The 21252-nt window shown below is 36.1% G+C and overlaps 1 protein-coding gene and 2 non-coding genes across 3 annotated transcripts; all 3 read left to right on the plus strand.

The window, feature by feature from the left end:
• Window positions 1-239: 239 nt before the first annotated feature.
• Window positions 240-311, plus strand: TRNAH-GUG (transfer RNA histidin (anticodon GUG)). Its single transcript has one exon. It is a non-coding gene; the product is annotated as a tRNA-His (tRNA).
• Window positions 312-317: 6 nt separating this feature from the next.
• On the plus strand, window positions 318-411 carry TRNAY-GUA (transfer RNA tyrosine (anticodon GUA)). Its single transcript has 2 exons — window positions 318-354; window positions 376-411. It is a non-coding gene; the product is annotated as a tRNA-Tyr (tRNA).
• Window positions 412-8674: 8263 nt separating this feature from the next.
• On the plus strand, window positions 8675-11492 carry LOC149011181 (uncharacterized). The gene is made up of 2 exons (XM_089163160.1): window positions 8675-9742; window positions 10967-11492. The coding sequence occupies exons 1-2, from the start codon at window positions 8695-8697 to the stop codon at window positions 11473-11475; spliced, it is 1557 nt and encodes a 518-aa protein (XP_089019286.1). The 5' UTR covers window positions 8675-8694; the 3' UTR covers window positions 11476-11492.
• Window positions 11493-21252: the final 9760 nt, after the last annotated feature.

Here is a 21252-nt window from a genome sequence, read left to right on the forward strand (position 1 = left end):
CGGAAAAAATTCCTGCACGGTGAAAACGCTATCAGAAATGCTTCGACTGAGAACCCTTCTTGAGCCTGATATTTTTCAATTAAGCAAAATTATTAGTTATCTGTACCCGCAAAATAAAATTTCTTCGGTGTTCATCAATACTTTCTTTCCACATTTTGGCCTTGGGGGGCCTATCCCCGGGATGTTTAGTTAGAGATTTATGTGTGATTACTTATAAAATTCCAATCAAATAACATTTTGTGGCTGTAGTTTAGTGGTGAGAATTCCACGTTGTGGCCGTGGAGACTTGGGCTCGAATCCCAGCAGCCACAATGTTTCCGACCTTAGCTCAGTTGGTAGAGCGGAGGACTGTAGTTGGAAAATACCTAACAGGTGATCCTTAGGTCGCTGGTTCGAATCCGGCAGGTTGGAATTTTTTCCCCTCAAATACCAATACATTCTTCTTCTTTTCTTTTTTTTTTTTTTTTTTTTTTTTTTTCTTTAAGTGTGGTAGTTGTTATATATAATTTAAATATGAGGCAAAGTTTCGCCCATGGCCCCAAATTGCAATACAATTGAAAGATGAAGATCTTTAGCCAATCCGGAGAGTTTGATGTTGCAATCGAGTGACCACAGATGAATGAGGTTGAGTCACACCTTGAGTGTTGTCTTTAAGGTAATTGATGCACCCTACTACCAAGGGTTCTTCGCACCACCACCTCCAAGATAAATTAACCTCCAATTAGAAGATGAGGTAGTTCTTCTACTCCTTTCAAGGAGCCAAAAGCTAGAGCACACCACTTAGACAAACTCAAAGGAAGAAAACTTTTAAAATAAATAACAAATAATACAAGTGTGAGGAGATTTATTTAATGCAAAAATTAATTTTCACACTTAATGTAGATTTTAATAAAAACCCTGACAATCCCCCACAAGTTTTAAAATTACAAAAAAGGACACATGTTGTGAATGTATTAGACAGTAAAGGACACATCACTGTAGGTGTCTTCTGGACTTGAACCTACACTAGGTCTAATGAGTTGCGCTATAAAGTACGTGTAGAGTCGAACACCTTGAACCTTTCCTCATTACCGTAGCTAACCGTCCCATCATCCATATCTTAAAGGTCGACTTTTGGAGCTACCCTTTATATAACACATTGGACTTTTGAACCGGCCATGTCCCTTATCTTGGATTCATGAATGTTTAGAGAACTCGCCTATAAGTTTTCATTGGCGGCGGCCAAACCCCCTACATCCACTTAGGTTAGTCTCTGATGTGCACTACAACTAACACGCCCCACATTTGCCCTATTAGATAACATGTCCATAATTAAAATTTTGGAAAAGAGACCACTCTTTGGGACTCTTATAGCTTACACAAGTATAAAAGCCAACTGGAATGTACATGCAAGTATCAGCCCAAAAATGATTTCTATCAACTCCGTGTAGGTGATGTGATACTTTTCACTTGCTTCTATGTCTAGACATACGAACCATGCACAGGGGCGGACCTGTAGAGGGGCCGAGGGGGGCCATGCCCCCCCCCAGATTTTTAGAAAATAGTACTAATTCCTTTATTTTTTTTATAGTTCTTATATAAATTTCCTTAATTTTTTTTCGGTTTTTTCTCTTCCCACATGTGAAATGTCATTATTTGCCCCCCCAAATATTGAGAACAATTTTGAAAGGTAAAATAATGGGTATAAACATCATTCCTAATTAAAATCCAACTCTTCAATCCCTATTTATTCTCTTCTCTCTTCTCTCTCATCTTTTCTTCCTATTTATTCTCTTCTCTTTCTATAAACGTGGGTTAAGGAAAATTTTGAAAAAAAAAAAAAAAATTAAGTATTCAAAATTTATTCCTAATTAAAAACCAACTCCTCAATCCTTATTTATTCTCTCTTCTCGTCTCTCTCATCTTTTCTTTCTATTTATTCTCATATCTTTCTATAAACGTGGGTTAAATAAATTTTTGAAAAAAAAACTTATTAGGTATTCAAAATTTCATTCTTAATTAAAAACTAACTACTCAATCCCTATTTATTCTCTCCTATCTCTTCTCTTCTCCTTTCTTCCTATTTATTCTCTTCCCTTTCTATAAGCGTGGATTAAGAAAATTTGGAAAAACATATACTACACAATTAGGTACTCTTTCTCTCTCTCAATTTATTTATCATTTGTCTTTTTCTCCTTTGTTTTTGTTATTCTTTTTATTTGATTTTATATTATATGTTTCTTTATTTTTTCTGCAATTTTTATTATGTGATTTTGTATTGTGATGTGTGTGTGTATATATAAACATGAAAAAAAAAAAAACTTAAAGTTCAAACCACCTTTCTATAGAGAATTTGATTTGGTGTAAAGAAGCTGCTAATTCTTTTAGTTGTTATTGTAGGTAATAAGCACCACTTTTTAAACTTGCCAATCCTTAAGTTACTGGTTCGTCAATTGGTATTGGCTTTCTCATATGCACAATCAAGTAATCATCTTTTGCACTTGACGGAATTTCAACACCATAATTGATGCCCAACTAATTGATGCATTAAAATGAAAGGGCATGTTTAAATCATTAAACCAATATACAAAAACAATAAAAACTTCATTTGAAACAATTGGTGTACATTGTGTGTACAGTAATCTTCTTTTCTATTTCAGCGATCTATTGTTTCAAATGATCAATTTATAATCCATCGGCAAATAGTAGAAAGACAGATCCACATTAAAGACAAAAATTTCAATTGGGTGCTTTGACACTCTAGCAATTAATTTCTCTTGCCATTTAGTCATTTTATTATTTTTTTAATTAATTCAAACTTATTTTTGGTATCGATTACATTATATCTCGTGATTGGATTTAATTACACATTTAACTAAAATGTCGTATTTAATTTGCACTGTAGCTTGAGGGGATGCTCAACACTGATTTAGCGCGCCTATCAATCTCTTTTCTTGAAGAATCTGTTTTGCAGACCATTTTTCCTCAGTATTTCTAAACGTGTATATACACAAGTAAGAAGAAGATGAGAAACATATTAGTAAGCGGGACAAAAATTAATACTATTTCACAAAGGTTACTTTTGTTTCACATTAACTCATTAGGCATTCCCTTACCCCCCCCAAAAAAAATTCATTAGGCATTCCTTCCTCCAATGTTTGGACCGGTCAAATTGTCGGATCATAGGTCCTAAAAATTCAACTTCAAGAGTTGATTAAATTATAAAAGATCAATACATTATAAGTAAGAATTCAAATTTAAATCTGCTTAAGCCTTGTCTTTCTCATGCATTTGCCCCTCATGTTATGAGGGATTAGCTTCAAAAGGAATTAGGAAATACGAACATTTACTCGATGTTGGTGGTCATTAGAAGATCTAGACTTGGAACTAACTTAACTTAACTACCAACAACAACTTCTTGAATTAAAAGACTGACTGATAACAAAAGACTCCTAACCTAACTAAACCACAAATTCTAAAAAAAAAACAAACTCTTAAAAATAAGAACCCTTCTTGTAAAAGAGTCTTACTGTTGGTGCTAAATTTGTTGGAGGCTTTGAACCGTAATCTTAGCACAAAATCGCTCTGATCTGGATCGATCTGGTTTGCTCCATAGTGAATCAATTTCTCGTTCCTGGAAAATAGAACACCAGTGAGAAACGGAGCCGATATTCTTGATCGGCATTGCGTCTCCGACGGTCTAGTCAGAAATGAAGACAATGCTCCTGAGCTTGAAGGAGCTTCTGAGGTGCTCTAATGGTGTTGAATCAAAAAAGTACTGGTGTTTAGATTGATCTGAGAGACTTACTTTTGACGAGTTCATCATCCCTTTTATACATAAATTTCCCGCCTATCTTGCTTTTAACTGTGACCGTCGGATAGTAACATAGGATTGAATGGCTATGATTAGACCTTCCTCCAAGTTCTTGGGCGGACCCATAGATTGCTTTACTTGATAATTAATACCAACCGAATTGTCATAAGATCGGAATGAACCGGCCTGAACCGGGATTAGGATATTTTAGTCACAACACGAGCCCCCAAGCCTGCTGATCAGGTCGAACTTATATGAGACTCTGGTCAAGAGGCTTGAATCTTTCTTTCAAATAATATCAGAATGCTGTGTTTGTCGTAATCTCGTAGATTTCATCAGAATCATCCAACTAGAATAAAAATTTCCTCTTTAAATGTTGACTCTTGGTATCCCCTGTTAGTCTTTCCAAAATTTCTTCCACGTGGCAGAACTTCACTGGATCAATATCCTAAAATTTTTCCCAAGCAATTATGATTTTCAAAACTACAGCCTCAGGTTCCCAAGTCATCATTAACTTGAGCATTGATCCATGGTCCATTTCTTATATAAAATTGTAATTTTCTCGGAAATCAAGCCATTCCTCGTAATCATAAAGTTACTGTGCTCAGCCCCCAAATCATCCTGCAGACCAGCCGAAATCTTTATCTTGTCAGACCTTTTATAAATAAAACTTTTTGTCTTCCTTGACGTTATCCTTCTTTGCACCATTTGATCATAAATTTTGTCTCTTTCCAATCTCCAGCGTACGGTTACCACATCCTTTCCAACCCCTTTTAATATTGTCCTTGTGTCCAACCGTAATGCCTCTAAATCCACCGATTGACTCCAAGCGTCGATTATGAGTAGCTACGTCCGTCAATCTTGAAACATCGTATATTTCCCTCCACTTTTCAAGAAAACTCCTTCGCCTCACTTTATCTCTAATATTTATTCACCTTCTGCTATCTATTCTCGCCCATACCCTGTCTGCATTATGTGAAAATACAACATATTCATCTGCCATCTCCGCTGTTCTTCCTGCTTCCACCTTCATTCTGCAAATCTTCACTCCCTACCTTTCCTTCTTCGCCATGGACCTCACACTTCTGAGTGACCCACTATTCCTTCGAGTGACAACCAACCAGAGAAAACCCTAGGTATCATCTCCCCCGATCAAACTTTTCCTTAGACTGGAAACCCACTCCTTACGCTCACGATGAAGCCATTGTTCCTTACACACCTGTGGACATGTCTAAGGAAAAGAAAGACCCACGATACGCTAGTCCTTGCGCATGACAAAGCTCCCCTGCTCTATTGACAATTGTTTTTGCTTCACAATTCAAACCAATAAGTATCAGGCAAGCCATTTCTTTTGGGATGTATAATGGGTGGTTTTTTCATCTGTGAGTCATTTCAGATTGCATCTAAAACACAGTAGAATATTCCACCACATCTGGCATTTATATGGTCCTGATTGTTTTCTTCAGCACTTCATCCTAGGAATTGTATAATCAGTGATTTCCTCTTTCCTTTGATTCAAATGAAGGCATACACCTTAATAAGAGACAATATGCTGCCTCCATGATTATTTGTCCAGATAAAGCTTCATATGAAGAGAACATGCTGAAGCTTGCCAAATGGTTTCTGGGATGGTTGGTTATGAATACATGGTTTTGATTAGCGAATCATATTACACTTTTTGATTTTGCACACGCTTCTGTTTCTTGATGCTACTAGTAGTTCCAGTAAATTGAGTTAAGCGCCTCGAGGAATTGAGTAATGTGGATATTTGTGGTAACAGAATTAGCAGTCTGATACCTTATGGATATGATAGAAGATTTGGTTTGATTAAACCTTTCTAATTAACAACTTGTTCTTCACTGGCTGGAATTGCCATTACCCATTCACTCTTGCAACATTATGCACACGCTTCTCTTTCTTAGAGGGTGTGTTCCAAGGTGCAAAATTTTGCCAAAACTAGGGGTTTCGTTATCCAGTGAAACTATTAAAATTCTGAATTTGTGCAGAAATTATAGGAATTTTTCTCTTCGGATTTCAACCTTTTTTTTATAGTTAGGGCAAAGATTGCTGTGAAATCTCGGTGAAATTTTGGAATTCATTGAAATTTCATTGAGATTTCAGAAATTTCCCCCGCACTTCAATGATAAGTTACAACTTTTCAATTTTGCCTGTGATTTTGTTTCACCATATGTCGAAACACACAGTTTGGCAAGTTTCTCCAAAATGTAGTGAAATTTCTTACCATATATGGTGGGTTCTACCATTCTAAGATATTACTTTATCAGAGATGAATCAAGAATGGAAGGTAATTTGAGAAAATACATTTTGATATGGTACTCCTATAATCTCTTAACAATTAAAATATTACATACAAGATTGGGCTGCTTCACTTTTGGCTTGAGGCCTCAACCCTAACTCAGCTGAGCTTCTACTCTTAACGCATGTTAATTTTCAACCATAATCCATTAAACCTAGTCCCCATTTGAGCTCAAAGCAGGCCAAGGTGGATTTGGCTGTTCGCATCAAATTTGTAGCCCTATCCAATACGTGAACACCATATTATCTTAAATTTAACCATGGCCAGTTCTACCTCATCCGTCTTACTCCCCCCATAGGTTTAACCATCTTAAATTTTATTTTAATAATTTCCCATTTTTAGAGTCTGTTTGGTTATCTTGATCTAGGGATTTGAAATCCCTGGATTCATGAATAAGAGATTTATACTTGTTTGGTTGTATAACATCCATAGATTTACAAAATCTAGGAATTTCACTTTTTTTCTTCAGTATTGGGTGAAATTCAAGAATTTCACCTAAGTATAAAATGGATGAAATTCACAGATTCACGTGTATACCACCCAAGTATAAAATGGTTTATTTTTTCAACCATGAATCTACATATTTGAAATCCATAAATATAAAATTTTATTTCATTTCAAAGTCCTAGATTCATGTAACCAAATTGCCCCTAATGTTTTTATCTCCCCAACATCCACTATAAAAGTGTATGAAGGCACCAAACTAGAAGAAGATTGGGAAAATATATAACTTTATCCAAGCAAATATAAGTAATTCCATTGTTATCACTCTTTCTAAAAGAAAATCGATTTTCCATGTTAAAAGACAATCATCGTTCCATTGCGTATGAAAATTTGAAGACTCCAAAACACAAGGAAAGGCATCTTCCAAACTCTGTAATGACTTTCTCACACCAAAGAAGTCTTAAAGCGTTCCCATTACCCAAAAACAAGAAAAAACGTGTTTGCCCAGATGACTCGCCACTGACTAAGGGGTCATAAAGCGTTTGCCCAAATGCCCAAAGCATTTGGGCCCGCCACCCACTAAGAAGTCTTAAAGCATTTGCTTAGATGACCCATCACTCACTCCTAAGTTCTTCTTTTGTTAGTCTTAAAGCTAAGTTCACATTTTATATTCTTCAAGATTTGATTCTTAGCCTCACCCCATAAGACCCATCATGCATTTAAGGTCAAGGAAAGAAAGCAAGCAGCAATTAGATGCAAGCATTAGTTTCTTTTCTTCTCTTTTTCACTCTCTTTCGTCCATTATTAGTTTGCCTTTTGTCTTATTTGTTTCAATTCATTCATGCCTACAGGCTTCCAAACTTTTTAAAGACTAGCACAGCAGAGTATATGGCATTACTTGGAATGATCCGGTCATTCTAGTCAATAATGTGTTGATAATCTACAATAAAACACATCAGAGTATATGAAACACCCTATCGAGGGTTGGAAATTGAGAAAACTATTTTTTTAATGGGATTTTTTTTTTTATTTATGAGCTCCACGTAATTTGTGATTGTAAAGCCATCAGCGGAGCACAAGGTGTTCCCGTAAGGGGAGATGATCCACACTCTACATCATCATGTAAACTCAGTTCTGACGACTCCAATTCCTCCTAACTCACACTTAGCCTGAATTTAAACACTAAGTCTAATTAATGATTTAAGGTGAATGAGGTGGTCAGTGCACATGAAACTTGCTCACTTTGATATAGTCATAGTTTCCCAAGTTGTACATGAGCGAGCTGTAGACTCCTAGTTGTCACTTTTACTCCTCTTTTTTCTTCACATCCACTATAAAAGCGTAGCAGAAAAGTAAATCCATTGTTAAATCACTCTAAAAGAAACCTCGATTTTTCATGTTAAAACAAATCACAATTCCATTGCTTGTGTAAATCTGAAATTGAAAGCTCAAACCAACTAGGTACGTAAGGCATCTTCAACTCACTAGCTAATGACTTTCTCAACCACAAAAGTATTCTCATTGATTTGTTGTACGGCCAAAGAGTCAAGGTCAAAGTCACCGGCAATTATTTCCTTTCTTCTCCTTCGCGGGACCTCTTCATATTAAATAACCCCAGTGATTGAAACCCATGCAACGCGTATCCACTGATAAGATTCTTCTCTGAAACAGACTTTCAATTTGAAATATTATTTATATATGACTGACTGAATGTGACTAATCTTCATCATAATTTATTATTTCTCATATCATACCCATTCCACATTTCACGTTCAGGCTCCGTTCTTCCTAGACATGAGTTAGGCGCTTCATTAATATTCCATCTTCACCTCCTTCTCTTGTTGACCTCACCTCTATAAAGCATGTCAACTTCATATATCCTGTATTTACATACTATTTAATCTAATTATGATAATGGATCCAATTTGTTGTATGACTACCCCATAGATTCAGAAAATGGATAATTTATAATATATCCTGTATTTACATACAAAACGTTTCTATTAGGATTCTTCATAAGGATTGTCTCTCATGGTTTGTCTATAAATAAGTGGCAAGGAGAACTCCTTCATGCATCAATCGTCCAACATTTACAAAACCCAAACCTTTTTTAGTTCTTTGGAAGAAATAGAAAGGAAGCATGGGTTGGCAATTCCTTCTTTTCTTACTAGTTCTGTTTAAGACTTGTTTCTTTTCTTCTCCTTCTCCTTCTCCTTATTTATGTCTTCATGATGAGCACTCTGCTTTGCTTCAATTTAAGCAGAAGCACTACAATGTCTCTATAGACTATCCTACATCTCTCAACTCGTGGAAGCCAAATACGGATTGCTGCTTCTGGGAAGGCATCTCTTGTGATAATGCCACTGGTCATGTAGTTGGCCTTGCTCTCTTGAATACATTGCTTCATGGTTCTATCCATTCCAATAGTACCCTCTTCAATCTCCTTCACCTTCAAACGCTTGACATCTCAGGGAATAACTTTCAAGGCCAAATCCCATCTGAAATCTCAAACCTCACCAAGTTGGTTTCTCTTGATCTTTCTTACAATGAATTTCAGGGCCAAATCCCATCTGAAATCTCAAATCTTACCAAGTTGGTTTCTCTTGCTCTTTCTTCTAATATTTTTCAGGGCCATATCCCATCTGAAATCTCAAATCTTAACAAGTTGGTTTCTCTTATTCTTTATGGGAATAACTTTCAGGGCCAAATCCCATCTGAAATTTCAAATCTCACCAAGTTGGTTTCTCTTGATCTTCATGATAATAACTTTCAGGGCCAAATCCCATCTGAAATCTCATATCTCACCAAGTTGGTTTTTCTTGATCTTCATGGGAATAACTTTCAGGGTCAAATCCCATCTGAAATCTCAAATCTCACCAATTTGGTTTTTCTTGATCTTCATGGGAATAACTTTCAGGGTCAAATTCCTGATTACTTTTTCAAGGGTATGTTTCCCAATCTTATGTCACTATATTTGGGCAACAACTTACTCCAAGGGCCCATCCCTTTTTCATTGTTTCTTCTCCCGTCTATAAGTTTGTTGGACTTGTCCAATAACCAATTCGACCGAGTCATAAATGAGCCTCCTCCTGTTCACAACATCTCCTCTTCTTTCCTACAAGAACTTCTTATGAGTGGCAACCATTTGAAAGGAGAAGACCTAATGAGATCAATTTCAAAGTTCAAAGGTATATTTCAATACCTTGACCTTTCACTCAATGACTTTAGCTACTTAGAAGAAGATAAAAATCTTTCCTATGATGGTCTCCCCAACAATAAGCATAGTGGTGACATCAATTTTGTCAGTGTTCAGATTTCTAACTTGAAGTTGGATTCTTGCAACATCAGTGAATTCCCGAGAAATTTCCTCAAGAATCAAAATCAATTATATAGTCTGAGCCTTTCTGACAATAGAATTATAAAATTCCCAGATTTCCTTAAGGATATCAAGGAATTGGATGATTTGTCTATTGCTAGTAATAGACTTGGTGGTGAGATACCCAAATGGATATGGAAAAAGAATTTGAGATATCTGAACCTTTCTAACAACGTGATCACAGGTTTGGAATTGCCATTACCTAATCACTCCTTCAACATGTTAGAATTACTTGATCTTCACTCAAACATGATACAAGAATGTCAATCATCTACACCATGCTCTCCCCAAACATTTGATAGGTATGATACTGAGGTTGTTTCCCATATCTTAGGGAGTCTCACTTCCCTTCTCTCTAAAACCGCTTATTTCTTTTCAATTTTTGACAACAAATTAACTGGAAAAATCCCTTCCTCAATCTGCAAAGTAAGAAATTTTGATATCTTGGATTTGTCCAAGAACAAATTGAGCAGCAGCATTCCAACTTGCCTCGGCAAAAGCAATATGGGGGTGCTAAATTTGGAAGAAAACAAATTACAAGGATCCATTCCTGATTTATTCAAAGATGAGTGCAATCTACATACCCTCAAACTCAACAAAAACAATTTGCAAGGAGGAATTCCAAGATCCCTAAGAAATTGCAAGTTACTCACCTTATTAGATATTTCAGACAACCAGTTGAATGGTACCTTTCCTCATTGGTTGGGAAATCTTGTTGAGTTGCAAGTTCTTGTTTTGAGGTCTAATAGATTTGCTGGTCCAATTGCTCAACCCGTCCAACCACATTCTCGTCCCTTCCCAAGCCTACATGTCTTTGATCTGTCTTTTAATAGTTTTAGTGGAGATTTACCATTGCAATACATTTCTCACTGGAAGGCTATGGTGTCTAACGACGATACGTCTGATTTGAATTATAGTACAAATTATGCATACTATCAAGACACAATCGTAATTATTGAGAAGGGAATATACTTGGAAATGCAGAAAATTTTAACCACCTTTACCACCATTGATCTATCCAACAACTTCTTTGTAGGAAAGATTCCCGATGCATTGGGAAATTTAAAAGCGTTGAAAGTGCTCAACTTGTCTGGAAATAGCCTAACAGGTCATATTCCATCTTCGATGGGAAAACTAAGGGGACTTGAGTCACTTGATCTTTCAAGAAACATACTCTCTGGAGAAATCCCGGTGCAATTAGCAAGTTTGACGTTCCTTGCAGTCTTGAATCTATCTTACAATGACTTAATAGGAATTATTCCACAAGGGAGCCAATTCAACACTTTTTCAAATGCTTCCTACGAGGGAAATGCAGGATTATGTGGTTTTCCTTTGACAGAGAAGTGCGGAGTTTTACCTCCCACAACAATTTTCCAAAAAGGAGATGATGATGATGAAACATGTTTACTCGATTGGAGGTTTGCGTTGGCAGGATATTGCTCTGGTGTTATAATTGGATTGGTTGTTGAACGAGAGTTACTGTGGAGAAAAAAAAGATGTTCTAAGTTCATTTCTAGGCTTGTGGTGTCCAACCAGAGCAAATGATCAAGGAAAACCAAACACCATAATAGAGGAAAGTGAATCCATTTCCACAGTGAAATTTCTTGTATTTGCTTTTACAATTTTGTTCTTTTATTATGTTTGTATGTACTCATCTTTGGGTTCAGTAAGATTTTGAGCCCTCTTCAAATGTATCTATATTTTATATTTTCTATGAAAAATTTTCAAAGACACCCACACTTAAACTTGCACTACAATACACTGTGTCAGTATATTACATTAAGAATCATCATTTTTTGTCTTATAAATTCCAATCCCTTCCAAGAAGGGTGATGTCTACTAACGTGTTTCATATTGATTCACTCTGAGCTCCTAGCTTACCTTTCCTGAGTTTAGATCACATCCTTTGATGCTTCCTTACCACAAAATTGGGTGGGGTTGATGTGGGACCCACCAAAGGCCACTTTAACATTTATTTATTATTATTATTCATATGTGAGTACCACACCAATTTTTTTGTGAAGAAGCTTAGGGGGAGTAGTCTGTGCTACCCCAACAGGAAAAGTGATCCACTATGTTCCCTTATCTACCTCGAGTAAGCTCCCTCTCATTGCAAGTCAACCTGGATTATGTGAAGCGTGGCTCTTCGTTTCACTTTGGAAAGAAACAATTTTCTACCAATTTATTTGAGATAATAAAGAGACTCCTTGATGTCTTCTTCATCCAAATCTCAGGTATTTCATATCCCATCTCTTTTTTGTTTGTTTTTTGGTTAATTCATTTTCTGTAAATTTTTTCCCGCCAAATTACACCCCATTGTTCATAGCATAATTAAGTAAACCCTGCATATATATATATATGGACTTCGTGTCTAATGAAGGAGCTATTTTAAGACCCTTGTTTACAAACCCAATAAGAGAGGGAAGAAGGTCACATGCTTAACAGGACAAGGTAAAGCCTCGCATAAAGTCCTACAGTTAGTGATGAGCTTGACCAAAGATATCTACTCAAACACATCCAATTCATCCACTACAATAAGAGCATCCATCGCCGCATGCATCTTGTTCCGAAGAAGAACCACTTTCCTGCCTTTAGCAAAACACTAGCTCCTTCATTCACCATACAAAAAGCCCATTTCCATTCATTTACTTGCTGTAAAAATAACCCTACAATCCAAAGACATTGGTTATCATCTGTGGCCAGCTAAGATTTATTAATGTAGATGTGGTGAAAGAAAGCGTTCCCAAAGGAGCATCAATTAAAATTCCCTATCTCATATAACTTCAAACAAGTTTGCCAGTACTTTACTGTTTTAGTGGCTTCCCTAGGGTCAGTAGATTTATGTTGAAAAGCTAGCTTGTTACAACTATCCCAAATATAATAAAAAGAGATGATAAGGACAAAGAAAACCCAAGATCTCAAACTTGGGTCTTGTTGAAGGGATACAAATAAGTTCACGAAAACCTCCATTTGGTTCAGAGCAACATAGGAACAAAAATCTGTCCCCAAAGTTCCTTGTTTCCAAATGTGGGATATCCATGAGCACCGAAAGAGGAGGTGCATGTCAGTTTTTTATTCTAAACCACATAAAGCACCGCAGGGGGGGGGGGCAAGCAATTAGACCAACAGGTCATCACGTCTTTCAAATAAAGATAATTGTTTCGTAACCTCCAAATTTTTTTAATTTATTTATTTTTATAATGGGGCAAGATATTCAAATGCCATAAAATCTTCCACCACTTTTTAAGCTTAGGGGGGTTGGAGATGGTAGATTGTGAATAGACAGATAAGCAACTTTGGTTGAAAGAGCACCTGATTTTAAAGGAGTAAACAACCAAGAATCTCCTCTCAATGACACCTTAATTTCAATGATAGTAGAAACAAAATGAGGGGGGGAGGATATTCATTACCAAAGATGGAATATTCTAGCAATCGTGATTGAGAAATTCCCTAGTACAGGTAGAGGGAAAATGGTTAGAGAAATTAGGTGGTACAGAAAATTTAGGTACAAACGTAAGCCCAAGGTCAAAGGCAAATAAGTATAACTTCCCAAAACAACATATCAAATTACTTTCTCCTTCAGAAATTTTATAGGACCAGTTATTCCATTTCCAAATACGAGAGCCAGACTGTAACCCATCATTTCAAGTCTGCAAACTTGGAGTACGAGTATAAGGCAACTGTGGACCATTCAGGTTGAGCTGGGGAGTTTGGAAATCGAACCTCTGGAGTTGGATGAGCAAGAAGAAGATCCGGCCACCCTAGTTGAGTTAGAGTGAAAAAGTCAGTGCAAAAGGCATAAAAAGGAGACTTTCCCATGCATGAAAATCAATGCTCGGGGACTCAAATGCCAAGGTAAATTATACCATTGATTGCAGGGGCGGACCTATGAAGGGGCCGAGGGGGGCCATGCCCCCCCCCCCCGGATTTTTAAAATTTTTATATAAATTCCCTTAATTCCTTTGTTTTTTTTTCACTTTTTTCTCTTCCTATATGTGAAATGTCGCTATCTGCCCCCCCCCCCCAATATTGAGAACAATTTTTAAAGATAAAATAATGGGCACATATGTCATTCCTAATTAAAAACTAATTCCTCAATCCCTATTTATTCTCCCACTATTCTCTCTGATCTTTTCTTCCTATTTATTCTCTTCTGTTTCTATAAACCTGATTAAAGGAAAATTTTGAAAAAACATCTTATTAGGTATTCAAAAATCAAAATTCAAAATGTCATTCATAATTAGAAAGTAACTCTTCAATCTCTATTTATTCTCTTCTATATCCTCTCTCCTCTTTTCTTCTTATTTATTCTCTTCCTTTTCTTTCTTTCTATTTATCTCTTCGCTTTTTATAAGCGTGGGTTAAGAAAATTTGGAAAAAAAAAATCTACTCCACAATTAGGTACTCTTTCTCTTTCTCAATTTATTTATCGTTTCTCTTTTTCTCCTTTTTTTTATTCTTTTTATTTGATTTTATATTCTATGTTTCTTTATTTCTTCTGCAATTTTTGTTATTTAATTTTGAATTGTGAATAAAATAATTGTTGTTAGTAGGTAAATAATTGCCATTGGTTTGCATCTCTTACCTAAAAAAAAATGGTTTACATCTCCTACCAAATAAAATATTAGGTTGCATCTAACTATTTAGGGTTGAAGTCATGTGTATATATTTTTTTCTATATTGTTGCTTTAATTTTACCTATATTTTGTCGAAAAAAAATCAGTATCAATAATTTACCTTTTTTTTCCAAATAGGTGTGGGCCCCACAAAATATATGTGGGTCTATTCTTTAATATAATAAAATAATTTAGAAGTGGGACCTCAAATGAATCTTATAAGGGCCCACATAATGTGTGACAAAAAAGCATTAGTGCTTCCCTAACGGGAAGGTTATCTGGCTTTCGTTCTTCGGCCCCCCCCCAATATTTCATCCTGGGTCCGTCCCTGATTGATTGGGTAATGTTTAGAGGTTTCTACCCTTCGAACCCCTTAGAAATTGGCCTTCGCATGAAGGATATAGAGGGACAGTTGCATGATTTGATCGACACGCCCCTTACTTGGATTGGGATATTTTCAAAATTTTGCTCTTAAAGCCGTACTTTATTATTCTCTCACCTCGTAAAGGATTTGTTTATGCTAGAGGGAGGCTAAGAACGTGGGAGAGAAGGAGAGCTTGGAGTTTTGAAGAATTTTTGCTCCTTCGGTGGTGCTGAAGAACGAGTCGCAAAGAGAATTTGGTGTTGAGGTAAGAGGACTCAAAAACCCTCTTTGCATCCTTTCTCTTGGAGTATTCATGATGAGGAATTGCAATAATGGTGGTAGTTGTGGAAGTTGTGTAGTATTGAATGCTTGTTGAAGTTTTCTTTATGTCTCCTAGCCCTTATTGAGTGTTTGTTAGTCCCCTTTCACTCATTTGAAACCAATTGAACCTCTCTGAGATGCCTGTAGGCGACTTTCTGAAAACCAAATTGGGCCCTTTTACTTTCGGACTAATTGGAGTGATTGAAAGGTGTTTTTGGGACAATACTAGTGTCCCATTAAAGTCCCGAAGACCCTCAAGTGAGTAGATTTTGAGAGAGGCTCGAAATCGAACATTCTGGAAGCCCTTGGGGGCGGTCTATCGGCCTAACGGGCCTATCCTGTCGCTCCCTGGTCCGTGCATGTGTTTACCTCATTTGACGCATAGTCGATTCCCAAATGATACCTAATCTCATCTACTTGTTTTTTTCTCATGCTATTAATAGCAAGCACCTTAATTATGAAGAGTTGCACTGAGCTAAGCTCATCACCTCATGGACGGTGAAGTAAGATTTTTTTTGGGTAAGCTTTTCCCATCTACCTTGGTTGGGTGAACGGCATCAAGGTTTTTTGTGAAGCAGCTTTTTATTTTTGGTGACATTTTATTATTCAGTTAAGGTGGAGAGTTTGATGGGAGAATGAGGTCTCCAGTTGTCTTCATAGAAACACTACTTTGGTTATTAAGTGTATATGAATATTTCGATTAGCTTTAATTGATTTATATTTTTTCTCTCTTTTCATTTGATTGAGACAAATGAAAATCGAGCAACAAAGTCTGTAGTAAGTCTTTATATCTCTCTTTGTTCTCTTTTATGATTGTCTTGTAGCCTACCTATATGATCAATGTTCAATATTGATTATCTTTCTCAAGTTTACTCTTGTCTTGTACATTTTGAATTATTGCTTTGTAGCTCTGTTTTCATCCACTACATGCACTTTGTCGCTATATTTTTCATGCGGTTTTGGTGCTCAAGCGCATGATTTGCTCATAGTTATTTAACTCGACAAACTTGTTCTCAGTAGTTGTATCTTGGGGCTGATTAATCACAATCACATTCAATCACTTCTCTCACCAAGGGAACCCTACCATTATTGTTCACAGTTGTTTAGTTCGACCAGCTTATGGCTCAATCCAATGAGAGTGGAAGATACGATTGTTGCTATGCAACTCTTTTCATTTCAAGTGCAAAACATCCTAGAAAACAAATCAATAAGTGAAGAACTTATGATGCATTTCATTCCTCTGTTTTATGCATTGATATGTTGAAGTGACGATGCATTTCAGTCCTCTGTTTCATGTAATTATATGTTGCTTTCCTCTATAAACTTACAAAACTAGCCTACCAACACAGGTTAGAAACCTCATTTCACTCTATAGAGTTAAGGAAACTCAAGTTTCGTCTTTTATTTCGGAGCTAGAATGGCCTGCAACAAATTATATCGATTGAAATTCATCAGAATCCAAAGATAAAATCACTAAATTGTGGGACATGTTGTCTCATTATTTATGTCTTATTTGACATATTTATCTTTTTCCTTCAGAAAAAAGAATATCAACCTTTATGAAATGTCCAATTGTTTCTTTGAATTGGTTCCCAGGTTGGGAATTTGGCAGGAAAAATGGTCAAATTGTTGGAGGTTGGTGGGGTTGTTTTCCTTAGAGAATCATGTTTTTGTCAATCTAGAGACAGGAAGCTGAGTCTTTTCTAAGACATTGCATCTTTATTTTTGTTTTTTTGTTATGAAACTTTTATCACATAACAATAAGATTTGTTGAACCAATTTACTCTTTTTTAATAACTGCTCTTTCATGAGAAAATGAATAGAAAAGTTGGTAATTCATCAGCTGTGAAAAACAATTTCTTTGCTTACTATAAGCTTCACCCTTATAATTTTGAGCTTCAATGCAAGGGTTCTTAAATAATGCAAGTTTAAGAAATAATGCAAGGGTTCTTACTATGCCAAGCTATAATTTTCACTTATATCTTGAGCTCAAATGCAAGTTTATATAGAATGCCACATGAGTAATGGTTCTGGGAAGTCTTCTAAACTGTCTCTTATTGGTTTCATGTGCACCGGAGCTTATGTAAGAAATAAGAAGAATCAGAATTAGGCATGCTTTTGGGTATCCGTCACTTCTCTCATTTATGCATCTCAGTGAGACCCAACCTATGGAAGGCTAACTAATATGGGTTATTGTACAATACATGTCTACTAGATATGGCAAGTCGACTTACTTGAGGATAAAAAATTACAGATGTTCTTGAATAATTTCCAGTATAAATATAGTGCCATATTGCATTATGAACGCCTATTTGATGAAGGTTATGTGAAAATGGGGGAAAAAATAAATATATTTCTCAAACAAAACTTAGTGAAATTAATCTCTTAATTTACTTATAAAAAAATTTTAAAAAGTTATCCTTAAAACAAACAAGTTGATCTCTAAAAAAATCAAAAGAAACTTCATTTTTTACATGGTATATATAATTAAGTTTTGCTAACACTTAAAAAAAAAAAATGTTCTCCATTATCTCTCTCTTCTCTTCTTCTTCTGAATCTTTAAATTTCTATTTGTAAAATAAAAATAATTAGAATTAAAGAATGCTTACCATACGAAAATTGACTCCACATTTTTCTATCTAATCTAAATGTTTGGGGAAAAAAATTTAATCAAAATAAATGTGGCAGGTCCATGTGTATATATATATACTTGTTGAATCCTTTTGAACTCATCCGTCGTGGATTGTTGTTTTAAATTGTCACACCCCACCCGACAGTATTAGTTTGCCCCAACAATCCGTGGGTTTGATTCTTCCACATTATCTTTGTACAGGATTAAAGGTTCCAATCCAAAGAATGAATACATAATATTAAAGTGGGTTTTTTTTTGGGTTTACAATTATCTTTCAACATTCTAGGGTATTCTTCTTCAAATTTCTCTATGAAATGAGTCATAAGACCCTCTTTTATCCCTTTATCCCAACAACAAACAGCTAGAGCTTTATTCCCGTCAACGAGTGCTGTAAGAGCATTCCATGCATCCATAGGAAGCTTCATGTTCTTCATAACCAATTCCCACTGGCTACTCCAGGTATCTCTTCATGGGGTTCTCCCATAGATGCGGGGCTTCTTCTATTCCTGCATAACCATCTAAGAAAGAAAAAATACGGATAAACGTGCTAAGTTCTCACAATTAACTACTCTAGTAGATCCAAGAAAACCCTAAATTATGTTCATTAAGTCACATTAGGGTTTTAGGATTCAAAGGAAAAAAAAAAAAAAAAAAAAGGGGGGGGTGGGTGTTTTTGGTGATGTGGTGGGGTTTGTGTGTTTTTTTTTTTTCCTGTTTTTGTGTGGGGGTGGCGGTTTGGGGGGGGGGGGACGAAAAGCTATACAATTGTACATTCACAAAAACATGTCATCAAAAAATTTTAGGATGAACACGGATTCATCCACAACCAAACACTTAATTTTATAAATCTATAACTCCAAGATTGAGTCTATAGACTTGAAATCCAGTTGTCTCAGACTCCAACGCCCCTAAGGTGGTTGGTCAAATCAATCGACCGCCATCCCTTTTGACAAATTTTCAAGTCCGAAATTCAAACTTTTGATCATCCATCATCGACAAATTTTGGGATGATCTCAGATCTAAATCACATTCTTAGAGGACTACAAAAGCCTCTTTAATTAATGAGAAATGAAAATAAAACTTAACACAGATCTAGAATTAAAATCTCCTTCAAAGAGTAATCGCCATTAAAATAGACATAAGATCTATTCTCCCAGCAATTTAATCGAAAATAATAGAAATAATAATTCTCATCTCCAATCAATTCCAACAGAGATTCGAGATAAAAACTACTCCTACAGAGGAAGAATTAATAGGATAAGAAATTAGCCCAACTAACCTTCTCAAGAGTCCATTGGTCAACCCAATCTCTGCGAAATTCACTGTGAATCGAGCTCTTTCTTCTCCACGTGTTTTCTGACGTTGCAATCATCCCCAGTAGTCTAGAGAATTAAAATAATGTAAAATTAGGTTTTAGGGATCTTAAATAAGGTGTTGCATGGCAAAACAAACATTTTTTGCCAAAATTTCCAATCAGCCGCCACTATTTGGCCAATCGACCGCTGTAAGCAACCATCCTCTAGTACTCTTCAGTACTCGAGCTTTTTGCTTTATGATTGATTGCTAGTCTACTACAACCTTAACAAACATGTAAAGAGCTCTTACCTTGCTCTTAGACAACGTCCAAACTTGACTTTCTCGCACTAGATATTCATGTGCCCAATCCATCCGGATTTTGACTAGATCTTCCTTTCAGTTCCCAATAAGGCATGTTCTTTACCAACTTCATGCAAATCCATGGATTCTGGGGCGAAACATGGACTTCAATTCAGATGGCCCACAACTTCTTCTTACTAGAGACACAGGTACTCGACCTATATTTTGGGTTTCAAGTTCGAATTATGGGGGTTATTACATAGAATTTGTTGCAGATCAAGATGCCTCTACGTATCAAGATCCTGAGACACTACCGATCGATGTGTACGACATACCAGATTACTAGAGTGACAACGTGCACGATGACATGTGTGCATGTCTTGACTATGCATATATAGATTAATCCTACGCTTGGAAAGACGAAGATTATTCAAGAAACCGAGACTTTTGAGTTTCATATTTACCATTTAATTAAGGACACTTATTTGATGTAAACCATAGGAGATTTTATTTCTTCTCTTTCCAGTTTCACTTTCCCTTTTGGATAGATGTTATATACTAGTTTTGATTTCACTTCTACATTGTTTGAGATCTTTTAATTATTCTTGATACTCAATATAATTTAAACATTTTGATTATTTTATTGATTTTTGCTTATGACTATGCTATTATGTGGAGTGGTGTGTGATTTAATATGAAACTAATCTTGCAACTGTGGATCACTCCCTCGGGTATTCAGGTGGATTGAATACTGGCTAAGTGGATGTGACAATACCCACCCCCATCCCCTGCTGGAAAAATACCCACCACCCCTCCCCCTATTGGAAAAAAGCAAACACTAAATTGAAAAAACCCTAAAACTGAAATTGGTAAGTAAATCAGTAACCAGAACCTCAAAGAACGCAAAAATACCTGAAATTGGTTGTCATAGCCAACATTCTCTTTCTCCCCTAATTTCAGAAAATGATGCTAAAGACGATCAGGGTTTTGAATTCTTCCTTTTCTCTACAATGAACTCACGCAATGATGAGGGTTTTGAGTTCTTCTAGCCAGAAATTGGTTCATCACATCCAACATTCTTTCTACCCCATTTACAAGCAACAATGCAAAGACGATGAGGGTGACCACCACCAGCTACCAGAGCCTTCCTCAATGTTGAACAAAACTGACCAAATAGTCTTTCCACCATTGCTGGTTCATCCTGTTGCCTAAAGCGGAGCAGCACCTTCCTAAGGTGGCTTCTCTTTTATAAAACTGAGCCACATCTTCGGCAATAACAACTCCCATTTGGTCTCTGCAACAAAAGAGGAAATGGTTCCTCTTAATATTTATTGATGTTGAGGGAAAGAAAAAAGAAAAAGAAAGAGAAGAGCAATAGCCCGAATTTTTTTGATCTATTAGGCACCAATTTTAACACATCAAAGTCACTTTCTTCCCAAGCTGTACCGGTGTTTTCCCCTTCAGATTTGGAATATTATCTTTAATCGTAAAATAAAAGCGAAGAGCAACCAAAAACCCCTCTTTGCGGGCGAAGGAGAAGACATCACATGGAATACGAATTCAGGTGAATCGGTGGACCCAGGCAGTTTTTTTTTTTTTTTTTTTTTTTTTTTTTTTGTATTTTAAAAAATTAAGTGAGGCTTTTGTAAAATTAAAAAAAAAAACTATATTTTCCTTCACCCATGGACAAAATGGTCATTTCAATTTCAAAATTAATAGAAATAACAATGGATAACTTCTAATTTCTCAAAATGGCCAGTGTAGGCTGCATGCAATTTTTGCCACTTAAGTGG

This window comes from Hakea prostrata, chromosome 7 (genome assembly GCF_041222555.1).
Source record: "Hakea prostrata isolate BN-2017 chromosome 7, UWA_Hpros_2, whole genome shotgun sequence".
In the NCBI taxonomy this organism is placed as follows: Eukaryota; Viridiplantae; Streptophyta; class Magnoliopsida; order Proteales; family Proteaceae; genus Hakea; species Hakea prostrata.

Bases quoted from the DNA above. Each gene is read 5' to 3' on its own strand.
- LOC149011181 (XM_089163160.1), top strand. From the start codon at position 8,695: ATGGGTTGGCAATTCCTTCTTTTCTTACTAGTTCTGTTTAAGACTTGT. The intron at 9,743-10,966 runs GTATATTTCAAT...ACTTCTTTGTAG, and splicing joins ATCAATTTCAAAGTTCAAAG to GAAAGATTCCCGATGCATTG.